At 50.0% G+C, this 25,043-nt stretch overlaps 1 protein-coding gene across 4 annotated transcripts in view; it reads right to left on the bottom strand.

Annotated features, from left to right (window-relative positions):
• The window catches only part of LOC127910045 (protein CBFA2T1-like), a 132,844-nt gene that overhangs the window by 62,914 nt on the left and 44,887 nt on the right, over nt 1-25,043 (bottom strand). For all 4 annotated transcript variants that reach the window (XM_052472932.1, XM_052472929.1, XM_052472930.1 and 1 more), the window contains exon 4: nt 17,154-17,338. In XM_052472932.1, the coding sequence (XP_052328892.1) occupies nt 17,154-17,338 (185 nt within the window). The remainder of the gene's footprint in view (nt 1-17,153; nt 17,339-25,043) is intronic.

Raw genomic sequence — 25,043 nt, 5'->3', positions numbered from 1 at the left:
TAGAGCCAGGAGACATCAACCTCACCTGTCAGGTGTTCTCCTCTAGAGCCAGCAGACATCAACGTCACCTGTCAGGTGTTCTCCTCTAGAGCCTGCAGACATCAACCTCACCTGTCAGGTGTTCTCCTCTAGAGCCAGCAGACATCAACCTCACCTGTCAGGTGTTCTCCTCTAGAGCCAGCAGACATCAACCCCACCTGTCAGGTGTTCTCCTCTAGAGCCAGCAGACATCAACGTCACCTGTCAGGTGTTCTCCTCTAGAGCCAGCAGACATCAACCTCACCTGTCAGGTGTTCTCCTCTAGAGCCAGCAGACATCAACGTCACCTGTCAGGTGTTCTCCTCTAGAGCCAGCAGACATCAACCTCACCTGTCAGGTGTTCTCCTCTAGAGCCAGCAGACATCAACCCCACCTGTCAGGTGTTCTCCTCTAGAGCCAGCAGACATCAACGTCACCTGTCAGGTGTTCTCCTCTAGAGCCAGCAGACATCAACCTCACCTGTCAGGTGTTCTCCTCTACAGCCAGCAGACATCAACGTCACCTGTCAGGTGTTCTCCTCTAGAGCCAGCAGACATCAACCTCACCTGTCAGGTGTTCTCCTCTAGAGCCAGCAGACATCAACGTCACCTGTCAGGTGTTCTCCTCTAGAGCCAGCAGACATCAACCTCACCTGTCAGGTGTTCTCCTCTAGAGCCAGCAGACATCAACCTCACCTGTCAGGTGTTCTCCTCTAGAGCCAGCAGACATCAACCTCACCTGTCAGGTGTTCTCCTCTAGAGCCAGCAGACATCAACCTCACCTGTCAGGTGTTCTCCTCTAGAGCCAGCAGACATCAACCTCACCTGTCAGGTGTTCTCCTCTAGAGCCAGCAGACACCAACCCCTACCTCACCTGTCAGGTGTTCTCCTCTAGAGCCAGCAGACATCAACGCCTACCTCACCTGTCAGGTGTTCTCCTCTAGAGCCAGCAGACATCAACCTCACCTGTCAGGTGTACTCCTCTAGAGCCAGCAGACATCAACCCCTACCTCACCTGTCAAGTGTTCTCCTCTAGAGCCAGGAGACACCAACCCTTACCTCACCTGTCAGGTGTTCTCCTCTAGAGTCAGCAGACACCAACCCCTACCTCACCTGTCAGGTGTTCTTCTCTAGAGCCAGCAGACTTCAACACCAACCTCACCTGTCAGGTGTTCTCCTCTAGAGTCAGCAGACATCAACCTCACCTGTCAGGTGTTCTCCTCTAGAGCCAGCATACATCAACCTCACCTGTCAGGTGTTCTCCTCTAGAGCCAGCAGACACCGACCTCACCTGTCAGGTGTTCTCCTCTAGAGCCAGCAGACATCAACACCTACCTCACCTGTCAGGTGTTCTCCTCTAGAGTCAGCAGACACCAAGACCAACCTCACCTGTCAGGTGTTGTCCTCGAGAGCCAGCAGACATCAACCTCACATGTCAGGTGTTCTCGTCTAGAGCCAGGAGACATCAACACCAACCTCACCTATCAGGTGTTCTCCTCTAGAGCCAGCAGACACCAACCCCTACCTCACCTGTCAGGTGTTCTCCTCTAGAGCCAGCAGACATCAACCTCACCTGTCAGGTGTTCTCCTCTAGAGCCAGCAGACATCAACCTCACCTGTCAAGTGTTCTCCTCTAGAGCCAGCAGACATCAACGTCAACCTCACCTGTCAGGTGTTCTCCTCTAGAGCCAGCAGACATCAACCTCACCTGTCAGGTGTTCTCCTCTAGAGCCAGCAGACATCAACCTCACCTGTCAGGTGTTCTCCTCTAGAGCCAGCAGACATCAACATCAACCTCACCTGTCAGGTGTTCTCCTCTAGAGCCAGCAGACATCAACCTCACCTGTCAGGTGTTCTCCTCTAGAGCCTGCAGACATCAACCTCACCTGTCAGGTGTTCTCCTCTAGAGCCAGCAGACATCAACACCAACCTCACCTGTCAGGTGTTCTCCTCTAGAGCCAGCAGACATCAACATGAACCTCACCTGTCAGGTGTTCTCCTCTAGAGCCAGCAGACATCAACATCAACCTCACCTGTCAGGTGTTCTCCTCTAGAGCCTGCAGACATCAACCTCACCTGTCAGGTGTTCTCCTCTAGAGCCAGCAGACATAAACATCTACCTCACCTGTCAGGTGTTCTCCTCTAGAGCCAGCAGACATCAACCTCACCTGTCAGGTGTTCTCCTCTAGAGCCAGCAGACATCAACCTCACCTGTCAGGTGTTCTCCTCTAGAGCCAGGAGACATCAACCTCACCTGTCAGGTGTTCTCCTCTAGAGCCAGCAGACATCAACGTCACCTGTCAGGTGTTCTCCTCTAGAGCCTACAGACATCAACCTCACCTGTCAGGTGTTCTCCTCTAGAGCCAGCAGACATCAACCTCACCTGTCAGGTGTTCTCCTCTAGAGCCAGCAGACATCAACCCCACCTGTCAGGTGTTCTCCTCTAGAGCCAGCAGACATCAACGTCACCTGTCAGGTGTTCTCCTCTAGAGCCAGCAGAATTCAACCTCACCTGTCAGGTGTTCTCCTCTAGAGCCAGCAGACATCAACCTCACCTGTCAGGTGTTCTCCTCTAGAGCCTGCAGACATCAACCTCACCTGTCAGGTGTTATACTCTAGAGCCAGGAGACACCAACCCTTACCTCACCTGTCAGGTGTTCTCCTCTAGAGCCAGCAGACATCAACCTCACCTGTCAGGTGTTATACTCTAGAGCCAGGAGACACCAACCCTTACCTCACCTGTCAGGTGTTCTCCTCTAGAGTCAGCAGACACCAACCCCTACCTCACCTGTCAGGTGTTCTCCTCTAGAGCCAGCAGACTTCAACACCAACCTCACCTGTCAGGTGTTCTCCTCTAGAGTCAGCAGACATCAACCTCACCTGTCAGGTGTTCTCCTCTAGAGCCAGCATACATCAACCTCACCTGTCAGGTGTTCTCCTCTAGAGCCAGCAGACACCGACCTCACCTGTCAGGTGTTCTCCTCTAGAGCCAGCAGACATCAACACCTACCTCACCTGTCAGGTGTTCTCCTCTAGAGTCAGCAGACACCAAGACCAACCTCACCTGTCAGGTGTTGTCCTCGAGAGCCAGCAGACATCAACCTCACATGTCAGGTGTTCTCGTCTAGAGCCAGGAGACATCAACACCAACCTCACCTATCAGGTGTTCTCCTCTAGAGCCAGCAGACACCAACCCCTACCTCACCTGTCAGGTGTTCTCCTCTAGAGCCAGCAGACATCAACCTCACCTGTCAGGTGTTCTCCTCTAGAGCCAGCAGACATCAACCTCACCTGTCAGGTGTTCTCCTCTAGAGCCAGCAGACATCAACGTCAACCTCACCTGTCAGGTGTTCTCCTCTAGAGCCAGCAGACATCAACCTCACCTGTCAGGTGTTCTCCTCTAGAGCCAGCAGACATCAACCTCACCTGTCAGGTGTTCTCGTCTAGAGCCAGGAGACATCAACACCAACCTCACCTGTCAGGTGTTCTCCTCTAGAGCCAGCAGACATCAACCTCACCTGTCAGGTGTTCTCCTCTAGAGCCAGCAGACATCAACCTCACCTGTCAGGTGTTCTCCTCTAGAGCCAGCAGACATCAACCCCTACCTCACCTGTCAGGTGTTCTCCTCTAGAGCCAGCAGACATCAACATCAACCTCGTCTGTCAGGTGTTCTCCTCTAGAGCCAGCAGACATCAACATCAACCTCACCTGTCAGGTGTTCTCCTCTAGAGCCAGCAGACATCAACCTCACCTGTCAGGTGTTCTCCTCTAGAGCCAGCAGACATCAACATCAACCTCATCTGTCAGGTGTTCTCCTCTAGAGCCAGCAGACATCAACCTCACCTGTCAGGTGTTCTCCTCTAGAGCCAGCAGACATCAACCTCACCTGTCAGGTGTTCTCCTCTAGAGCCAGGAGACATCAACCTCACCTGTCAGGTGTTCTCCTCTAGAGCCAGCAGACATCAACGTCACCTGTCAGGTGTTCTCCTCTAGAGCCTGCAGACATCAACCTCACCTGTCAGGTGTTCTCCTCTAGAGCCAGCAGACATCAACCTCACCTGTCAGGTGTTCTCCTCTAGAGCCAGCAGACATCAACCCCACCTGTCAGGTGTTCTCCTCTAGAGCCAGCAGACATCAACGTCACCTGTCAGGTGTTCTCCTCTAGAGCCAGCAGACATCAACCTCACCTGTCAGGTGTTCTCCTCTAGAGCCAGCAGACATCAACGTCACCTGTCAGGTGTTCTCCTCTAGAGCCAGCAGACATCAACCTCACCTGTCAGGTGTTCTCCTCTAGAGCCAGCAGACATCAACCCCACCTGTCAGGTGTTCTCCTCTAGAGCCAGCAGACATCAACGTCACCTGTCAGGTGTTCTCCTCTAGAGCCAGCAGACATCAACCTCACCTGTCAGGTGTTCTCCTCTACAGCCAGCAGACATCAACGTCACCTGTCAGGTGTTCTCCTCTAGAGCCAGCAGACATCAACCTCACCTGTCAGGTGTTCTCCTCTAGAGCCAGCAGACATCAACGTCACCTGTCAGGTGTTCTCCTCTAGAGCCAGCAGACATCAACCTCACCTGTCAGGTGTTCTCCTCTAGAGCCAGCAGACATCAACCCCACCTGTCAGGTGTTCTCCTCTAGAGCCAGCAGACATCAACCTAACCTGTCAGGTGTTCTCCTCTAGAGCCAGCAGACATCAACGCCACCTGTCAGGTGTTCTCCTCTAGAGCCAGCAGACATCAACGTCACCTGTCAGGTGTTCTCCTCTAGAGCCAGCAGACATCAACCTCACCTGTCAGGTGTTCTCCTCTAGAGCCAGCAGACATCAACACCTACCTCACCTGTCAAGTGTTCTCCTCTAGAGCCAGGAGACACCAACCCTTACCTCACCTGTCAGGTGTTCTCCTCTAGAGTCAGCAGACACCAACCCCTACCTCACCTGTCAGGTGTTCTTCTCTAGAGCCAGCAGACTTCAACACCAACCTCACCTGTCAGGTGTTCTCCTCTAGAGTCAGCAGACATCAACCTCACCTGTCAGGTGTTCTCCTCTAGAGTCAGCAGACATCAACCTCACCTGTCAGGTGTTCTCCCTCTAGAGCCAGCATACATCAACCTCACCTGTCAGGTGTTCTACTCTAGAGCCAGCAGACACCAACCTCACCTGTCAGGTGTTCTCCTCTAGAGCCAGCAGACATCAACACCTACCTCACCTGTCAGGTGTTCTCCTCTAGAGTCAGCAGACACCAAGACCAACCTCACCTGTCAGGTGTTGTCCTCGAGAGCCAGCAGACATCAACCTCACATGTCAGGTGTTCTCGTCTAGAGCCAGGAGACATCAACACCAACCTCACCTGTCAGGTGTTCTCCTCTAGAGCCAGCAGACACCAACCCCTACCTCACCTGTCAGGTGTTCTCCTCTAGAGCCAGCAGACATCAACCTCACCTGTCAGGTGTTCTCCTCTAGAGCCAGCAGACATCAACCTCACCTGTCAAGTGTTCTCCTCTAGAGCCAGCAGACATCAACCTCACCTGCCAGGTGTTATACTCTAGAGCCAGGAGACATCAACACCAACCTCACCTGTCAGGTGTTCTCGTCTAGAGCCAGGAGACATCAACACCAACCTCACCTGTCAGGTGTTATCCTCTCGAGCCAGCAGACACCAACCTCACCTGTCAGGTGTTCTCCTCTAGAGAAAGCAGACACCAACCCCTACCTCACCTGTCAGGTGTTCTCCTCTAGAGCCAGCAGACATCAACACCAACCTCACCTGTCAGGTGTTATCCTCTAGAGCCAGCAGACATCAACATGAACCTCACCTGTCAGGTGTTATCCTCTAGAGCCAGCAGACATCAACCTCACCTGTCAGGTGTTCTCCTCTAGAGCCAGCAGACATCAACCTCACCTGTCAGGTGTTCTCCTCTAGAGCCAGCATACATCAACATCAACCTCACCTGTCAGGTGTTCTCCTCTAGAGCCAGCAGACATCAACACCAACCTCACCTGTCAGGTGTTATCCTCTAGAGCCAGCAGACATCAACATCAACCTCACCTGTCAGGTGTTATCCTCTAGAGCCAGCAGACATCAACCTCACCTGTCAGGTGTTCTCCTCTAGAGCCAGCAGACATCAACATCAACCTCACCTGTCAGGTGTTCTCCTCTAGAGCCAGCAGACATCAACCTCACCTGTCAGGTGTTCTCCTCTAGAGCCAGCAGACATCAACCTCACCTGTCAGGTGTTCTCCTCTAGAGCCAGGAGACATCAACCTCACCTGTCAGGTGTTCTCCTCTAGAGCCAGCAGACATCAACGTCACCTGTCAGGTGTTCTCCTCTAGAGCCTGCAGACATCAACCTCACCTGTCAGGTGTTCTCCTCTAGAGCCAGCAGACATCAACCTCACCTGTCAGGTGTTCTCCTCTAGAGCCAGCAGACATCAACCCCACCTGTCAGGTGTTCTCCTCTAGAGCCAGCAGACATCAACGTCACCTGTCAGGTGTTCTCCTCTAGAGCCAGCAGACATCAACCTCACCTGTCAGGTGTTCTCCTCTAGAGCCAGCAGACATCAACGTCTCCTGTCAGGTGTTCTCCTCTAGAGCCAGCAGACATCAACCTCACCTGTCAGGTGTTCTCCTCTAGAGCCAGCAGACATCAACCCCACCTGTCAGGTGTTCTCCTCTAGAGCCAGCAGACATCAACGTCACCTGTCAGGTGTTCTCCTCTAGAGCCAGCAGACATCAACCTCACCTGTCAGGTGTTCTCCTCTACAGCCAGCAGACATCAACGTCACCTGTCAGGTGTTCTCCTCTAGAGCCAGCAGACATCAACCTCACCTGTCAGGTGTTCTCCTCTAGAGCCAGCAGACATCAACGTCACCTGTCAGGTGTTCTCCTCTAGAGCCAGCAGACATCAACCTCACCTGTCAGGTGTTCTCCTCTAGAGCCAGCAGACATCAACCCCACCTGTCAGGTGTTCTCCTCTAGAGCCAGCAGACATCAACCTCACCTGTCAGGTGTTCTCCTCTAGAGCCAGCAGACATCAACCTCACCTGTCAGGTGTTCTCCTCTAGAGCCAGCAGACATCAACCTCACCTGTCAGGTGTTATCCTCTAGAGCCAGCAGACATCAACACCTACCTCACCTGTCAGGTGTTCTCCTCTAGAGCCAGCAGACATCAACCTCACCTGTCAGGTGTTCTCCTCTAGAGCCAGCAGACATCAACCTCACCTGTCAAGTGTTCTCCTCTAGAGCCAGCAGACATCAACCTCACCTGTCAGGTGTTCTCCTCTAGAGCCAGCAGACATCAACCTCACCTGTCAGGTGTTCTCCTCTAGAGCCAGCAGACATCAACCTCACCTGTCAGGTGTTCTCCTCTAGAGCCAGCAGACATCAACCTCACCTGTCAGGTGTTCTCCTCTAGAGCCAGCAGACACCAACCCCACCTGTCAGGTGTTCTCCTCTAGAGCCAGCAGACATCAACGTCACCTGTCAGGTGTTCTCCTACAGAGCCAGCAGACATCAACCTCACCTGTCAGGTGTTCTCCTCTACAGCCAGCAGACATCAACGTCACCTGTCAGGTGTTCTCCTCTAGAGCCAGCAGACATCAACCTCACCTGTCAGGTGTTCTCCTCTAGAGCCAGCAGACATCAACGTCACCTGTCAGGTGTTCTCCTCTAGAGCCAGCAGAATTCAACCTCACCTGTCAGGTGTTCTCCTCTAGAGCCAGCAGACATCAACCTCACCTGTCAGGTGTTCTCCTCTAGAGCCAGCAGACATCAACCTCACCTGTCAGGTGTTCTCCTCTAGAGCCAGCAGACATCAACCTCACCTGTCAGGTGTTCTCCTCTAGAGCCAGCAGACATCAACCTCACCTGTCAGGTGTTATCCTCTAGAGCCAGCAGACATCAACCTCACCTGTCAGGTGTTATCCTCTAGAGCCAGGAGACACCAACCCTTACCTCACCTGTCAGGTGTTCTCCTCTAGAGTCAGCAGACACCAACCCCTACCTCACCTGTCAGGTGTTCTCCTCTAGAGCCAGCAGACTTCAACACCAACCTCACCTGTCAGGTGTTCTCCTCTAGAGTCAGCAGACATCAACCTCACCTGTCAGGTGTTCTCCTCTAGAGTCAGCAGACATCAACCTCACCTGTCAGGTGTTCTCCTCTAGAGCCAGCATACATCAACCTCACCTGTCAGGTGTTCTCCTCTCGAGCCAGCAGACACCAACCTCACCTGTCAGGTGTTCTCCTCTAGAGCCAGCAGACATCAACACCTACCTCACCTGTCAGGTGTTCTCCTCTAGAGTCAGCAGACACCAAGACCAACCTCACCTGTCAGGTGTTGTCCTCGAGAGCCAGCAGACATCAACCTCACATGTCAGGTGTTCTCGTCTAGAGCCAGGAGACATCAACACCAACCTCACCTGTCAGGTGTTATCCTCTAGAGCCAGCAGAGACCAACCCCTACCTCACCTGTCAGGTGTTCTCCTCTAGAGCCAGCAGACATCAACCTCACCTGTCAGGTGTTCTCCTCTAGAGCCAGCAGACATCAACCTCACCTGTCAAGTGTTCTCCTCTAGAGCCAGCAGACATCAACGTCAACCTCACCTGTCAGGTGTTCTCCTCTAGAGCCAGCAGACACCAACCTCACCTGCCAGGTGTTATACTCTAGAGCCAGGAGACATCAACACCAACCTCACCTGTCAGGTGTTCTCGTCTAGAGCCAGGAGACATCAACACCAACCTCACCTGCCAGGTGTTATACTCTAGAGCCAGCAGACACCAACCTCACCTGCCAGGTGTTATACTCTAGAGCCAGCAGACATCAACCTCACCTGCCAGGTGTTATACTCTAGAGCCTGCAGACATCAACCTTACCTGTCAGGTGTTCTCCTCTAGAGCCAGCAGACATCAACATCAACCTCACCTGTCAGGTGTTCTCCTCTAGAGCCTGCAGACATCAACCTTACCTGTCAGGTGTTCTCCTCTAGAGCCTGCAGACATCAACCTTACCTGTCAGGTGTTCTCCTCTAGAGTCAGCAGACATCAACATCAACCTCACCTGTCAGGTGTTCTCCTCTAGAGCCTGCAGACATCAACCTTACCTGTCAGGTGTTCTCCTCTAGAGCCAGCAGACATCAACCCCTACCTCACCTGTCAGGTGTTCTCCTCTAGAGCCAGCAGACATCAACCTCACCTGCCAGGTGTTATACTCTAGAGCCAGGAGACATCAACACCAACCTCACCTGTCAGGTGTTCTCCTCTAGAGCCAGCAGACATCAACATCAACCTCACCTGTCAGGTGTTCTCCTCTAGAGCCAGGAGACATCAACACCAACCTCACCTGTCAGGTGTTCTCCTCTATAGCCAGCAGAAATCAACCTCACCTGTCAGGTGTTCTCCTCTATAGCCAGCAGACATCAACCTCACCTGTCAGGTGTTCTCCTCTAGAGCCAGCAGACGCCAACCCCTCCCTCACCTGTCGGGTGTTCTCCTCTAGAGCCAGCAGACATCAACCTGACATGTCAGGTGTTCTCCTCTAGAGCCAGCAGACATCAACCCCTACCTCACCTGTCAGGTGTTCTGCTCTAGAGCCAGCAGACATCAACATCCCCTGTCAAGTGTTCTCCTCTAGAGCCAGCAGACATCAACCTCACCTGTCAGGTTTTTTCTCCTCTAGAGCCAGCAGACATCAACATCAACGTCACCTGTCAGGTGTTCTCCTCTAGAGCCAGCAGACATCAACCTCACCTGTCAGGTGTTCTCCTCTAGTGCCAGCAGACATCAACATCAACCTCACCTGTCAGGTGTTCTCCTCTAGAGCCAGCAGACATCAACATCAACCTCACCTGTCAGGTGTTCTCCTCTAGAGCCAGCAGACATCAACCTCACCTGTCAGGTGTTCTCTTCTAGTGCCAGCAGACATCAACATCAACCTCACCTGTCAGGTGTTCTCCTCTAGAGCCAGCAGACATCAACCTCACCTGTCAGGTGTTCTACTCTAGAGCCAGCAGACATCAACCTCACCTGTCAGGTGTTCTCCTCTAGAGCCTGCAGACATCAACCTCACCTGTCAGGTGTTCTCCTCTAGAGCCAGCAGACATCAACACCAACCTCACCTGTCAAGTGTTCTCCTCTAGAGCCTGCAGACATCAACCTCACCTGTCAGGTGTTCACCTTAGAGCCAGCAGACATCAACACCAACCTCACCTGTCAGGTGTTCTCCTCTAGAGCCAGCAGACATCAACCTCACCTGTCAGGTGTTCTCCTCTAGAGCCAGCAGACATCAACACCAACCTCACCTGTCAAGTGTTCTCCTCTAGAGCCAGCAGACATCAACCTCACCTGTCAGGTGTTCTCCTCTAGAGCCTGCAGACATCAACCTCACCTGTCAGGTGTTCTCCTCTAGTGCCAGCAGACATCAACACCAACCTCACCTGTCAAGTGTTATCCTCTAGTGCCAGCAGACATCAACACCAACCTCACCTGTCAGGTGTTCTCCTCTAGAACCAGCAGACATCAACCTCACCTGTCAGGTGTTATTCTCTAGAGCCAGCAGACATCAACCTCACCTGTCAGGTGTTCTCCTCTAGAGCCAGGAGACATCAACACCAACCTCACCTGTCAGGTGTTCTCCTCTATAGCCAGCAGACATCAACCTCACCTGTCAGGTGTTCTCCTCTAGAGCCAGCAGACGCCAACCCCTACCTCACCTGTCGGGTGTTCTCCTCTAGAGCCAGCAGACATCAACCTCACCTGTCAGGTGTTATCCTCTAGAGCCAGCAGACATCAACACCTATCTCACCTGTCAGGTGTTCTCCTCTAGAGCCAGCAGACATCAACGTCACCTGTCAGGTGTTCTCCTCTAGAGCCAGCAGACATCAACCTCACCTGTCAGGTGTTCTCCTCTAGAGCCAGCAGACATCAACACCTACCTCACCTGTCAAGTGTTCTCCTCTAGAGCCAGGAGACACCAACCCTTACCTCACCTGTCAGGTGTTCTCCTCTAGAGTCAGCAGACACCAACCCCTACCTCACCTGTCAGGTGTTCTTCTCTAGAGCCAGCAGACTTCAACACCAACCTCACCTGTCAGGTGTTCTCCTCTAGAGTCAGCAGACATCAACCTCACCTGTCAGGTGTTCTCCTCTAGAGTCAACAGACATCAACCTCACCTGTCAGGTGTTCTCCTCTAGAGCCAGCATACATCAACCTCACCTGTCAGGTGTTCTCCTCTAGAGCCAGCAGACACCGACCTCACCTGTCAGGTGTTTTCCTCTAGAGCCAGCAGACATCAACACCTACCTCACCTGTCAGGTGTTCTCCTCTAGAGTCAGCAGACACCAAGACCAACCTCACCTGTCAGGTGTTGTCCTCGAGAGCCAGCAGACATCAACCTCACATGTCAGGTGTTCTCGTCTAGAGCCAGGAGACATCAACACCAACCTCACCTGTCAGGTGTTCTCCTCTAGAGCCAGCAGACACCAACCCCTACCTCACCTGTCAGGTGTTCTCCTCTAGAGCCAGCAGACATCAACCTCACCTGTCAAGTGTTCTCCTCTAGAGCCAGCAGACATCAACCTCACCTGTCAGGTGTTCTCCTCTAGAGCCAGCAGACATCAACCTCACCTGTCAGGTGTTCTCCTCTAGAGCCAGCAGACACCAACCTCACCTGCCAGGTGTTATACTCTAGAGCCAGGAGACATCAACACCAACCTCACCTGTCAGGTGTTCTCGTCTAGAGCCAGGAGACATCAACACCAACCTCACCTGTCAGGTGTTCTCCTCTAGAGCCAGCAGACACCAACCTCACCTGCCAGGTGTTATACTCTAGAGCCAGGAGACATCAACACCAACCTCACCTGTCAGGTGTTCTCCTCTAGAGCCTGCAGACATCAACCTCACCTGTCAGGTGTTCTCCTCTAGAGCCTGCAGACATCAACCTTACCTGTCAGGTGTTCTCCTCTAGAGCCAGCAGACATAAACCCCTACCTCACCTGTCAGGTGTTCTCCTCTAGAGCCAGCAGACATCAACACCAACCTCACCTGTCAGGTGTTATCCTCTAGAGCCTGCAGACATCAACCTCACCTGTCAGGTGTTCTCCTCTAGAGCCAGGAGACATCAACATCAACCTCACCTGTCAGGTGTTATCCTCTAGAGCCAGCAGACATCAACATGAACCTCACCTGTCAGGTGTTCTCCTCTAGAGCCAGGAGACATCAACACCAACCTCACCTGTCAGGTGTTATCCTCTAGAGCCAGCAGACATCAACCTCACCTGTCAGGTGTTATTCTCTAGAGCCAGCAGACATCAACGTCAACCTCACCTGTCAGGTGTTCTCCTCTAGAGCCAGCAGACGCCAACCCCTACCTCACCTGTCGGGTGTTCTCCTCTAGAGCCAGCAGACATCAACCTGACATGTCAGGTGTTCTCCTCTAGAGCCAGCAGACATCAACCCCCTACCTCACCTGTCAGGTGTTCTGCTCTAGAGCCAGCAGACATCAACATCCCCTGTCAAGTGTTCTCCTCTAGAGCCAGCAGACATCAACCTCACCTGTCAGGTTTTCTCCTCTAGAGCCAGCAGACATCAACATCAACGTCACCTGTCAGGTGTTATCCTCTAGAGCCTGCAGACATCAACCTCACCTGTCAGGTGTTCTCCTCTAGAGCCAGCAGACATCAACATCAACCTCACCTGTCAGGTGTTCTCCTCTAGAGCCAGCAGACATCAACATCAACCTCACCTGTCAGGTGTTCTCCTCTAGAGCCAGCAGACATCAACCTCACCTGTCAGGTGTTCTCCTCTAGAGCCAGCAGACATCAACATCAACCTCACCTGTCAGGTGTTCTCCTCTAGAGCCAGCAGACATCAACCTCACCTGTCAGGTGTTCTACTCTAGAGCCAGCAGACATCAACCTCACCTGTCAGGTGTTCTCCTCTAGAGCCTGCAGACATCAACCTCACCTGTCAGGTGTTCTCCTCTAGAGCCAGGAGACATCAACACCAACCTCACCTGTCAGGTGTTCTCCTCTAGAGCCTGCAGACATCAACCTCACCTGTCAGGTGTTCTCCTCTAGAGCCAGGAGACATCAACACCAACCTCACCTGTCAGGTGTTCTCCTCTAGAGCCAGCAGACATCAACCTCACCTGTCAGGTGTTCTCCTCTAGAGCCAGGAGACATCAACACCAACCTCACCTGTCAGGTGTTCTCCTCTAGAGCCAGCAGACATCAACCTCACCTGTCAGGTGTTCTACTCTAGAACCTGCAGACATCAACCTCACCTGTCAGGTGTTCTCCTCTAGAGCCAGCAGACATCAACACCAACCTCACCTGTCAAGTGTTATCCTCTAGTGCCAGCAGACATCAACACCAACCTCACCTGTCAGGTGTTCTCCTCTAGAGCCAGCAGACATCAACACCTACCTCACCTGTCAGGTGTTCTCCTCTAGAACCAGCAGACATCAACCTCACCTGTCAGGTGTTCTCCTCTAGAGCCAGGAGACATCAACACCAACCTCACCTGTCAGGTGTTCTCCTCTATAGCCAGCAGACATCAACCTCACCTGTCAGGTGTTCTCCTCTAGAGCCAGCAGACGCCAACCCCCTACCTCACCTGTCGGGTGTTCTCCTCTAGAGCCAGCAGACATCAACCTCACATGTCAGGTGTTCTCCTCTAGAGCCAGCAGACATCAACCCCTACCTCACCTGTCAGGTGTTCTCCTCTAGAGCCAGCAGACATCAACATCCCCTGTCAAGTGTTCTCCTCTAGAGCCAGCAGACATCAACCTCACCTGTCAGGTTTCTCCTCTAGAGCCAGCAGACATCAACATCAACCTCACCTGTCAGGTGTTCTCCTCTAGAGCCAGCAGACATCAACCTCACCTGTCAGGTGTTCTCCTCTAGTGCCAGCTGACATCAACCTCACCTGTCAGGTGTTCTCCTCTAGAGCCTGCAGACATCAACCTTACCTGTCAGGTGTTCTCCTCTAGAGTCAGCAGACATCAACATCAACCTCACCTGTCAGGTGTTCTCCTCTAGAGCCTGCAGACATCAACCTTACCTGTCAGGTGTTCTCCTCTAGAGCCAGCAGACATAAACACCTACCTCACCTGTCAGGTGTTCTCCTCTAGAGCCAGCAGACATCAACCTCACCTGTCAGGTGTTCTCCTTTAGAGCCAGCAGACATCAACCTCACCTGTCAGGTGTTCTCCTCTAGAGCCAGCAGACATCAACACCAACCTCACCTGTCAGGTGTTCTCCTCTAGAGCCTGCAGACATCAACCTCACCTGTCAGGTGTTCTCCTCTAGAGCCTGCAGACATCAACCTCACCTGTCAGGTGTTCTCCTCTAGAGCCAGCAGACATCAACACCAACCTCACCTGTCAGGTGTTCTCCTCTAGAGCCAGCAGACATCAACATGAACCTCACCTGTCAGGTGTTCTCCTCTAGAGCCAGCAGACATCAACACCAACCTCACCTGTCAGGTGTTATCCTCTAGAGCCAGCAGACATCAACATGAACCTCACCTGTCAGGTGTTATCCTCTAGAGCCAGGAGACATCAACACCAACCTCACCTGTCAGGTGTTATCCTCTAGAGCCAGCAGACATCAACCTCACCTGTCAGGTGTTATTCTCTAGAGCCAGCAGACATCAACCTCACCTGTCAGGTGTTATTCTCTAGAGCCAGCAGACATCAACCTCACCTGTCAGGTGTTCTCCTCTAGAGCCAGGAGACATCAACACCTATCCTCTAGAGCCAGGAGACACCTACCCTATGCTCTGACCTCTTTCTCCCTCTCTCCAGATGAAATCTTGCGTCTTGTGACGGCCGGCCGCCCAACAACCTGCCCGCTGACCCTATCCCCTCCTCTCTTCTCCAGACCATTTCCGGAGACCTTCTCCCTTACCTCACCTCGCTCATCAACTCATCCCTGACCGCTGGCTACGTCCCTCCCGTCTTCAAGATAGCGAGAGTTGCACCCCCTTCTGAAAAAACCTACACTCGATCCCTCCGATGTCAACAACTACAGACCAGTATCCCTTCTCTCTTTTCTCTCCAAAACTCTTGAGCGTGCCGTCCTTGGCCAGCTCTACCGCTATCTCTCTCAGAATGACCTTCTTGATCCAAATCAGTCAGGTTTCAAGACTAGTCATTCAACTGAGACTGCTCTTCTCTGTATCACGGAGGCGCTCCGCACTGCTAAAGCTAACTCTCTCTCCTCTGCTCTCATCCTTCTAGACCTATCGGCTGCCTTCGATACTGTGAACCATCAGATCCTCCTCTCCACCCTCTCCGAGTTGGGCATCTCCGGCGCCAGCCCACGCTTGGATTGCGTCCTACCTGACAGGTCGCTCCTACCAGGTGGCGTGGCGAGAATCTGTCTCCTCACCACGCGCTCTCACCACTGGTGTCCCCAGGGCTCTGTTCTAGGCCCTCTCTTATTCTCGCTATACACCAAGTCACTTGGCTCTGTCATAACCTCACATGGTCTCTCCTATCATTGCTATGCAGACGACACACAATTAATCTTCTCCTTTCCCCCTTCTGATGACCAGGTGGCGAATCGCATCTCTGCATGTCTGGCAGACATATCAGTGTGGATGACGGATCACCACCTCAAGCTGAACCTCAGCAAGACGGAGCTCCTCTTCCTCCCGGGGAAGGACTGCCCGTTCCATGATCTCGCCATCACGGTTGACAACTCCATTGTGTCCTCCTCCCAGAGCGCTAAGAACCTTGGCGTGATCCTGGACAACACCCTGTCGTTCTCAACTAACATCAAGGCGGTGTCCCGTTCCTGTAGGTTCATGCTCTACAACATCCGCAGAGTACGACCCTGCCTCACACAGGAAGCGGCGCAGGTCCTAATCCAGGCACTTGTCATCTCCCGTCTTGATTACTGCAACTCGCTGTTGGCTGGGCTCCCTGCCTGTGCCATTAAACCCCTACAACTCATCCAGAACGCCGCAGCCCGTCTGGTGTTCAACCTTCCCAAGTTCTCTCACGTCACCCCGCTCCTCCGCTCTCTCCACTGGCTTCCAGTTGAAGCTCGCATCCGCTACAAGACCATGGTGCTTGCCTACGGAGCTGTGAGGGGGAACGGCACCTCAGTACCTCCAGGCTCTGATCAGGCCCTACACCCAAACAAGGGCACTGCGTTCATCCACCACTGGCCTGCTCGCCTCCCCTACCACTGAGGAAGTACAGTTCCAGCTCAGCCCAGTCAAAACTGTTCGCTGCTCTGGCCCCCAATGGTGGAACAAACTCCCTCACGACGCCAGGACAGCGGAGTCAATCACCACCTTCCGGAGACACCTGAAACCCCACCTCTTCAAGGAATACCTAGGATAGGGTAAGTAATCCTTCTCACCCCCCCTAAAAGATTTAGATGCACTATTGTAAGTGGCTGTTCCACTGGATGTCATAAGGTGTATGCACCAATTTGTAAGTCGCTCTCGATAAGAGCGTCTGCTAAATGACTTAAATGTAATGTAATGTAATGTAATGTAATGTAATGTAATGTAACACCAACCTCACCTGTCAGGTGTTCTACTCTAGAGCCAGGAGACATCAACACCAACCTCACCTGTCAGGTATTATCCTCTAGAGCCAGCAGACATCAACCTCACCTGTCAGGTGTTCTCCTCTAGAGCCAGCAGACACCAACCCCTACCTCACCTGTCGGGTGTTCTCCTCTAGAGTCAGCAGACACCAAACTCACCTGTCAGGTGTTATTCTCTAGAGCCAGCAGACATCAACACCTACCTCACCTGTCAGGTGTTCTCCTCTAGAGCCAGCAGACAGCAACACCAACCTCACCTGTCAGGTGTTCTCCTCTTGAGCCTGCAGACATCAACCTTACCTGTCAGGTGTTCTCCTCTAGAGCCTGCAGACATCAACCCCACCTGTCAGGTGTTCTCCTCTAGAGCCAGCAGACATCAACCCCTACCTCACCTGTCAGGTGTTCTCCTCTAGAGCCTGCAGACATCAACCTCACCTGTCAGGTGTTCTCCTCTAGAGCCTGCAGACATCAACCTCACCTGTCAGGTGTTCTCCTCTAGAGCCAGCAGACATCAACATGAACCTCACCTGTCAGGTGTTATCCTCTAGAGCCAGCAGACACCAACATGAACCTCACCTGTCAGGTGTTCTCCTCTTGCCGTTGTCGTTGAGGTCTAGGAGTAGTTCTGAGGAGTCGACGGGGGAGGTGGTGGAGGAGGTGTCCAGGAGGAGCTGTTCGTGTTGTGCCAGGTACTGAGCTGGGTTCTGCTTGGCCAGACGGGCACAGTGCAGCAGTTCCCGCTGTAGGAGTGGCAGGTTGGCCTGTAGAGGGGAGACAGTGGTCAAGATCTGGATCTGCTGGGGACTGACAGACGGTAATATACAGTTTTGTGTCGTGTACTGTCTGACATAGCACACAATGCAGTACCACATCATGAAATAGTGGTCCAAATCTGGACTTGTCTGGACTGAGTTCTGTCTCTCAAACAGTAACAGATACAGTAACAGATACAGTAACAGATACAGTAACAGATACAGTAACAGAAACAGTAACAGATACAGTAACAGATACAGTAGCAGATACAGTAACAGATACAGTAACAGATACAGTAACAGATACAGTAACAGATACAGTAACAGAAACAGTAACAGAAACAGTAACAGAAACAGAAACAGTAACAGATACAGTAACAGAAACAGTAACAGAAACAGTAACAGATACAGTAACAGATACAGTAACAGAAACAGTAACAGAAACAGTAACAGATACAGTAACAGATACAGTAACAGATACAGTAACAGAAACAGTAACAGATACAGTAACAGATACAGTAACAGATACAGTAACAGATACAGTAACAGAAACAGTAACAGATACAGTAACAGAAACAGTAACAGATACAGTAACAGATACAGTAACAGATACAGTAACAGAAACAGTAACAGATACAGTAACAGATACAGTAACAGATACAGTAACAGATACAGTAACAGATACAGTAACAGATACAGTAACAGATACAGTAACAGATGTCATCAAGGCAAAGAATTTCAAAAATAAAAGACATTTTAAATTGTTTAACATTTTTTGGTCACTATATGTGTTATTTCATAGTTTTGATGTTATTCTACAATGTAGAAAATAGTACAAATACAAAAAAACTTGATTTTGTTTGCTGTTTGGGGTTTTAGGCTGGGTTTCTGTACAGCACTTTGAGATATCAGCTGATGTACGAAGGGCTATATAAATAAAATTTGATTGATTGATTGATTGATTGATTGAATGAGTAGGTGTTGTAAATGGACCAGTAGTGTACATGAAGACATAACCATAACGACAGCGTACACCTCACCTCACCTCACCTCACCTGAGGAGAACTACTCTGGTACCGTAATATGACATGCTATTATCATCAGGGACTTGGCTGTACTTTGTGAGGCATTTACATTTGAGTCAATTAGCAGACGTTCTTATCCAGAGACTTATCTAGAGAGACTTTTCTATAGAGACTTATGCAGAGACTTATGCAGAGAGACTTATCCAGAGAGACTTATCCAGAGAGACTTATCTATAGAGACTTATCTATAGAGACTTATCTATAGAGACTTATCTAGAGAGACTTATCTATAGAGACTTATCTAGAGAGACTTATCTAGAGAGACTTATCCAGAGAGACTTATCTAGAGAGACTTATCCAGAGAGACTTATCCAGAGAGACTTATCCAGAGAGACTTATCTAGAGAGACTTATCTAGAGACTTATCCAGAGAGACTTATCCAGAGAGACTTATCCAGAGAGACTTATCCAGAGAGACTTATCCAGAGAGACTTATCCAGAGAGACTTATCTAGAGACTTATCCAGAGAGACTTATCTATAGAGACTTATCCAGAGACGTATCCAGAGAGACTTATCTATAGAGACATCCAGAGACGTATCCAGTGAGACTTATCTAGAGAGACTTATCCAGAGAGTGCTTTTTTCTTCAGACAGCTAGGTGAGACAACCACAAATCACAGACATAGTATGTACAGTATGTAAACATTCTTAAAGTGGCATTATTAAAGTGACTAGTGTTCAATTTATTCAAGTGGCCAATGATATCAAATGTATGTTGGCAGCCACCTCTCTGTGATAGTGATGGCTGTTTAACAATCTGATGGCCTTGAGATAGAAGCTGTTTTTCAATCTCTCGGCCCCAATTCTGATGCACCTGTACTGACCTCGCCTTCTGGATGATAGCGGGGTGAACAGGCAGTGGCTCGGGTGGTTGATGTCCTTGATGATCTTTATGGTATTCCTGTGACATCGGGCAGGGTAGGTGTCCTGGAGGGCAGGTAGTTTTGCCCCCGGTGATGCGTTCTGCAGACCGCACCGCCCTCTGGAGAGTTCTGCGGTTGTGGACGGTGCAGTTGCCGTACCAGGCGGTGATACAGCCCGGCAGGATGATCTCAATTGTGCACCCGTAAAAGTTAGTGAGGGTTTTAGGTGACAAGGCACATTTTTCAGCCTCCTGAGGTTGAAGAGGCGCTGTTGCGCCTTCTTCACCACACTGTCTGTGTGCATGGACCATTTCAGATTGTCAGTGATGTGTACAACGAGGAACTTAGAAATATCCACATTCTCCACTCCTGTCCATTCGATGTGGATAGGAGGGTGCTCCCTTTGCTGTTTCCTGAAGTCCACGATCACCTGTTTTGTTTTACTGACATTGAGTGAGAGGTTATTTTCCTGACACCACACTCCGAGGGCCCTCACCTCCTCCCTGTAGGCCGTCTCTTGTCGTTGTTGGTAATCAAGCCTACCACTGTAGTGTCATCTGCAAACTTGATGATTGAGTTGGAGGCGTGCGTGGCCCCGCAGTAATGGGTGAACAGGGAGTACAGGAGAGGGCTGAGAACCCTCTGTGGGGCCCTAGTGTTGAGGATCAGCGGGGAGGAGATGTTGTTTCCTACCCTCACCACCTGGGGGCGGCCCGTCAGGAAGTCCAGAACCCAGTTGCACAGGGCGGGGTTGAGACCCAGGGTCTCGAGCTTGATGACGAGCTTGGAGGGTACTATGGTGTTGAATGCCGAGCTGTAGTCGATGAACAGCATTCTCACATAGGTATTCCTCTTGTCCAGATGGGTTAGGGCAGTGTGCAGTGTGATTGAGATTGCATCGTCAGTGGACCTATTGGGGCGGTAAGCAAATTGAAGTGGGTCTAGGGTGTCAGGTAGGGTGGAGGTGATATGATCCTTGACTAGTCTCTCAAAGCACTTCATGATGACAGAAGTGAGTGCAACGGGGCGACAGTCATTTAGTTTACTTACCTTAGCTTTCTTAGGAACAGGAACAATGGTGGCCATCTTCAAGCTTGTGGAGACAACAGACTGGGATAGGGATTGTTTGAATATGTCTGTAAACACACCAGAGAGCTGGTCTGCGCATGCTCTGAGGGCGCGGCTGGGAATGCCGTCTGGGCCGGCAGCCTTGCGAGGGTTAACACGTTTAAATGTTTTACTCACGTTGGCTGCGGTGAACGAGTGTTCTCAAACTGAGCAGTTTAATTTGAGACGTCGCTGGGTATCTTTTTTTTTTGTTTTGAGCCGTTGAATTGCAACTCCACTTTGTCTCTATACTGACACTTTGCTTGTTTTATTGCCTTACGGAGGAAATAACTACACTGTTTGTAATGGCCGCTTGCAGGTGGGGGGGGGGATATGCTGTGACGATAACCGAGGAGAGTTCTCTTGGCAGATAATACGTCGGCATTTGACTGTGAAGGATTTTAGGTCAGGTGAACAAAAGGACTTGAGTTAATGTATGTTGTTACAATTATACCATGAGTCGTTAATCATGAAACATACACCCCCGCCTTTCTTCTTACCAGAGAGATGTTTGTTCCTGTCTGCGCAATGCACTGGAAATCCCGTTGGCTGTACTGACTCCGACAGCATGTCCCCAGCTAGCCATGTTTCCGTGAAACAGAGTATGTTACAGTCCCGGATATCTCTTTGGAAAGAAACTCTTGCCCTGATTTCATCAACTTTGTTAACTAGGGACTGGACATTAGCGAGTAATATACTCGGAAGCGGTGGGTGGTGTGCCCACATCCGAAGACCATCATCTGTCCCCGCGACATTATCCTCTGTCATCCTCGGCATTATTATCTGTCCTCCGTGGCATTATCTTATGTTGTCCTCGGCATTATCGCCTGTCCTCCGTGGCATTATCTTCTATCCTCCATGGCATTATCTTCTGTTGTCCTCAGCATTATCATCTGTTCTCCGTGGCATTATCTTATGTTGTCCTCAGCATTATCATATGTCCTCTGTGGCATTATCATCTGTCCTGCGTGGCATTATCATCTGTCCTCCGTGGCATTGTCTTCTGTTGTCATCGACATTATCACCTGTCCTCTGTGGCATTATATTCTGTTGTCCTCTGCATTATCATCTGTCCTCCGTGGCATTATCTCCTGTTGTCCTCAGCATTATCTCCTGTCCCCAGTGACATGATATTTTGTTGTCCTCGGCGTTATCGTCTGTCCTCCGTGGCATTATCATCTGTCCTCCGTGGCATTATCTTCTGTTGTCCTCGGCATTATCATCTGTCATCCGTGGCATTATCTTCTGGTGTCCTTGGCATTATCACCTGTCATCCGTGGCATTGTCTTCTGTTGTCCTCGGCATTATCATCTGTCCTCCGTGGCATTATCTCCTGTTGTCCTCTGCATTGTCATCTGTCCTCCGTGGCATTATCTTATGTTGTCCTCGGCGTTATCGTCTGTCCTCCGTGGCATTATCATCTGTCCTCCGTGGCATTATCTTCTGTTGTCCTCGGCATTATCATCTGTCATCCGTGGCATTATCTTCTGTCGTCCTCGGCATTATCATCTGTTGTCCTCGGCATTATCATCTGTCCTCCGTGGCATTATCATCTGTCCTCCGTGGCATTATCTTCTGTTGTCCTCAGCATTATCATCTGTCCTCCGTGGTTTGGATGTTCTTTGTGTGAAATGGTCATTGTTGTTTTTTACCACAAATAAATACAACCCATAACAGCCACATCATCTGAAGCTACGAAGGAACTAGCCACCATCCTCAGGGACTTAGCTGTGTATTCCTGTGACGCGGTAAGTTTTCTGTCCCTCAAAGACACAACAATAACAGCCACATCATCTGAAGAGCAGTACCAAACCATTACCCTCTGTGACATTCTAGGCTTTAGCTTATCCATTAGCAGCTCTTACTGTGAAGTTTCAGGGCTTTTGTTCCACTCCAGAGGTTTACACTGTGGGAGCCTAAAAGGACTCTAATACTGATTATATCATGTCCAAAGTGATCTATTTCCTGTGACCCATAATGCATTAGTCCTCCCAGAGACTCCTCCGATCCCCGAGGAACAACAAACCACAGGTAGTGTCCCAAATGGCACCTTATTCCCTATGTAGTGCACTACTTTAGACCAGGACTGGAACCCTATTCCCTATATAGTGCATTATATATCAGAAGTAGTGCAGTATAGATATGGAATAGGCTACCATTTGGGATGTACACAGAGAGGCAGAGTGCCCACTACATGTCACCATCAAAGGGCTAGTTTAGACATAGAAATAGCTGGTGTTTATGATCACTCTGTCCTGATAATGAGAGACGGAGAGGGGTGGCTGGGAGTCATACAGGTGTACATGTGACCTCAAAGCCACCAGATGGAGTGTTTTTTAAAGACCGATGAAAGGTTTGTGTCGTTCTTATTATTCAGAGTGAGAGCTATTTCTGCCCTGTACACTCTTAGAAAAAAATCTGTTATCTAGAACCGAAATAGGGTTCTATAGGGCTCTGGTCTATAGTAGTGCACTATATAGGGCATAGGGTTCCATAGGGGTCTGGTCTAAAGTAGTGCACTATATAGGGAATAGGGCTCTGGTCTAAAGTAGTGCACTATATAGGGAATAGGGCTCTGGTCTAAAGTAGTGCACTATATAGGGAATAGGGCCCTGGTCTAAAGTAGTGTACTATATAGGGAATAGGGCTCTGGTCTAAAGTAGTGCACTATATAGGAATAGGGTTCTATAGGGCTCTGGTCTAAAGTAGTGCACTATATAGGGAATAGGGCTCTGGTCTAAAGTAGTGTACTATATAGGGAATAGGGCTCTGGTCTAAAGTAGTGCACTATATAGGGAATAGGGTTCTATAGGGCTCTGGTCTAAAGTAGTGTACTATATAGGGAATAGGGCTCTGGTCTAAAGTAGTGTACTATATAGGGAATAGGGCTCTGGTCTAAAGTAGTGCACTATATAGGGAATAGGGCCCTGGTCTAAAGTAGTGTACTATATATAGGGAATAGGGTTCCATAGGGCTCTGGTCTAAAGTAGTGCACTATATAGGGAATAGGGCTCTGGTCTAAAGTAGTGTACTATATAGGGAATAGGGCTCTGGTCTAAAGTAGTGCACTATATAGGGAATAGGGCCCTGGTCTAAAGTAGTGCACTATATAGGGAATAGGGCCCTGGTCTAAAGTAGTGCACTATATAGGGAATAGGGTTCTATAGGGCTCTGGTCTAAAGTTGTGCACTATATAGGGAATAGGGTTCTATAGGGCTCTGGTCTAAAGTCGTGCACTATATAGGGAATAGGGCTCTGGTCTAAAGTCGTGCACTATATAGGGAATAGGGCTCTGGTCTAAAGTAGTGTACTATATAGGGAATAGGGCTCTGGTCTAAAGTAGTGCACTATATAGGGAATAGGGCCCTGGTCTAAAGTAGTGTACTATATAGGGCATAGGGTTCCATAGGGCTCTGGTCTAAAGTAGTGCACTATATAGGGAATAGGGCTCTGGTCTAAAGTAGTGCACTATATAGGGAATAGGGCCCTGGTCTAAAGTAGTGCACTATATAGGGAATAGGGCCCTGGTCTAAAGTAGTGCACTATATAGGGAATAGGGTTCTATAGGGCTCTGGTCTAAAGTTGTGCACTATATAGGGAATAGGGTTCTATAGGGCTCTGGTCTAAAGTCGTGCACTATATAGGGAATAGGGCTCTGGTCTAAAGTCGTGCACTATATAGGAATAGGGTTCTATAGGGCTCTGGTCTAAAGTCGTGCACTATATTTTTTTACATTTTATTTCACCTTTATTTAACCAGGTAGGCTAGTTGAGAACACCTTTATTTAACCAGGTAGGTTAGTTGAGAACACCTTTATTTAACCATGTAGGCTAGTTGAGAACACCTTTATTTAACCAGGTAGGCTAGTTGAGAACACCTTTATTTAACCAGGTAGGCTAGTTGAGAACACCTTTATTTAACCAGGTAGGCTAGTTGAGAACACCTTTATTTAACCAGGTAGGCTAGTTGAGAACACCTTTATTTAACCAGGTAGGCTAGTTGAGAACACCTTTATTTAACCAGGTAGGCCAGTTGAGAACACCTTTATTTAACCAGGTAGGCTAGTTGAGAACACCTTTATTTAACCAGGTAGGCCAGTTGAGAACACCTTTATTTAACCAGGTAGGCTAGTTGAGAACACCTTTATTTAACCAGGTAGGCTAGTTGAGAACACCTTTATTTAACCAGGTAGGCTAGTTGAGAACACCTTTATTTAACCAGATAGGCCAGTTGAGAACACCTTTATTTAACCAGGTAGGCTAGTTGAGAACACCTTTATTTAACCAGTTAGGCTAGTTGAGAACAAGTTCTCATTTACAACTGCGACCTGGCCAAGATAAAGCATAGCAGTGTAAACAGACAACACAGAGTTACACATGGAGTAAACAATTAACAAGTCAATAACACAGTAGAAAAAGGGGGAGTCTATATACATTGTGTGCAAAAGGCATGAGGAGGTAGGCGAATAATTACAATTTTGCAGATTAACACTGGAGTGATAAATGATCAGATGGTCATGTACAGGTAGAGATATTGGTGTGCAAAAGAGCAGGAAAGTAAATAAATAAAAACAGTATGGGGATGAGGTAGGTAAAAATGGGTGAGCTATTTACCAATAGATTATGTACAGCTGCAGCGATCGGTTAGCTGCTCAGATAG

This window comes from Oncorhynchus keta, chromosome 20, assembly GCF_023373465.1.
Source record: "Oncorhynchus keta strain PuntledgeMale-10-30-2019 chromosome 20, Oket_V2, whole genome shotgun sequence".
Lineage (NCBI taxonomy): Eukaryota > Metazoa > Chordata > Actinopteri > Salmoniformes > Salmonidae > Oncorhynchus > Oncorhynchus keta.
The sequence above is the reverse complement of the archived record's forward strand: the minus strand, read 5'-3'. Positions and strand labels throughout refer to the sequence as shown.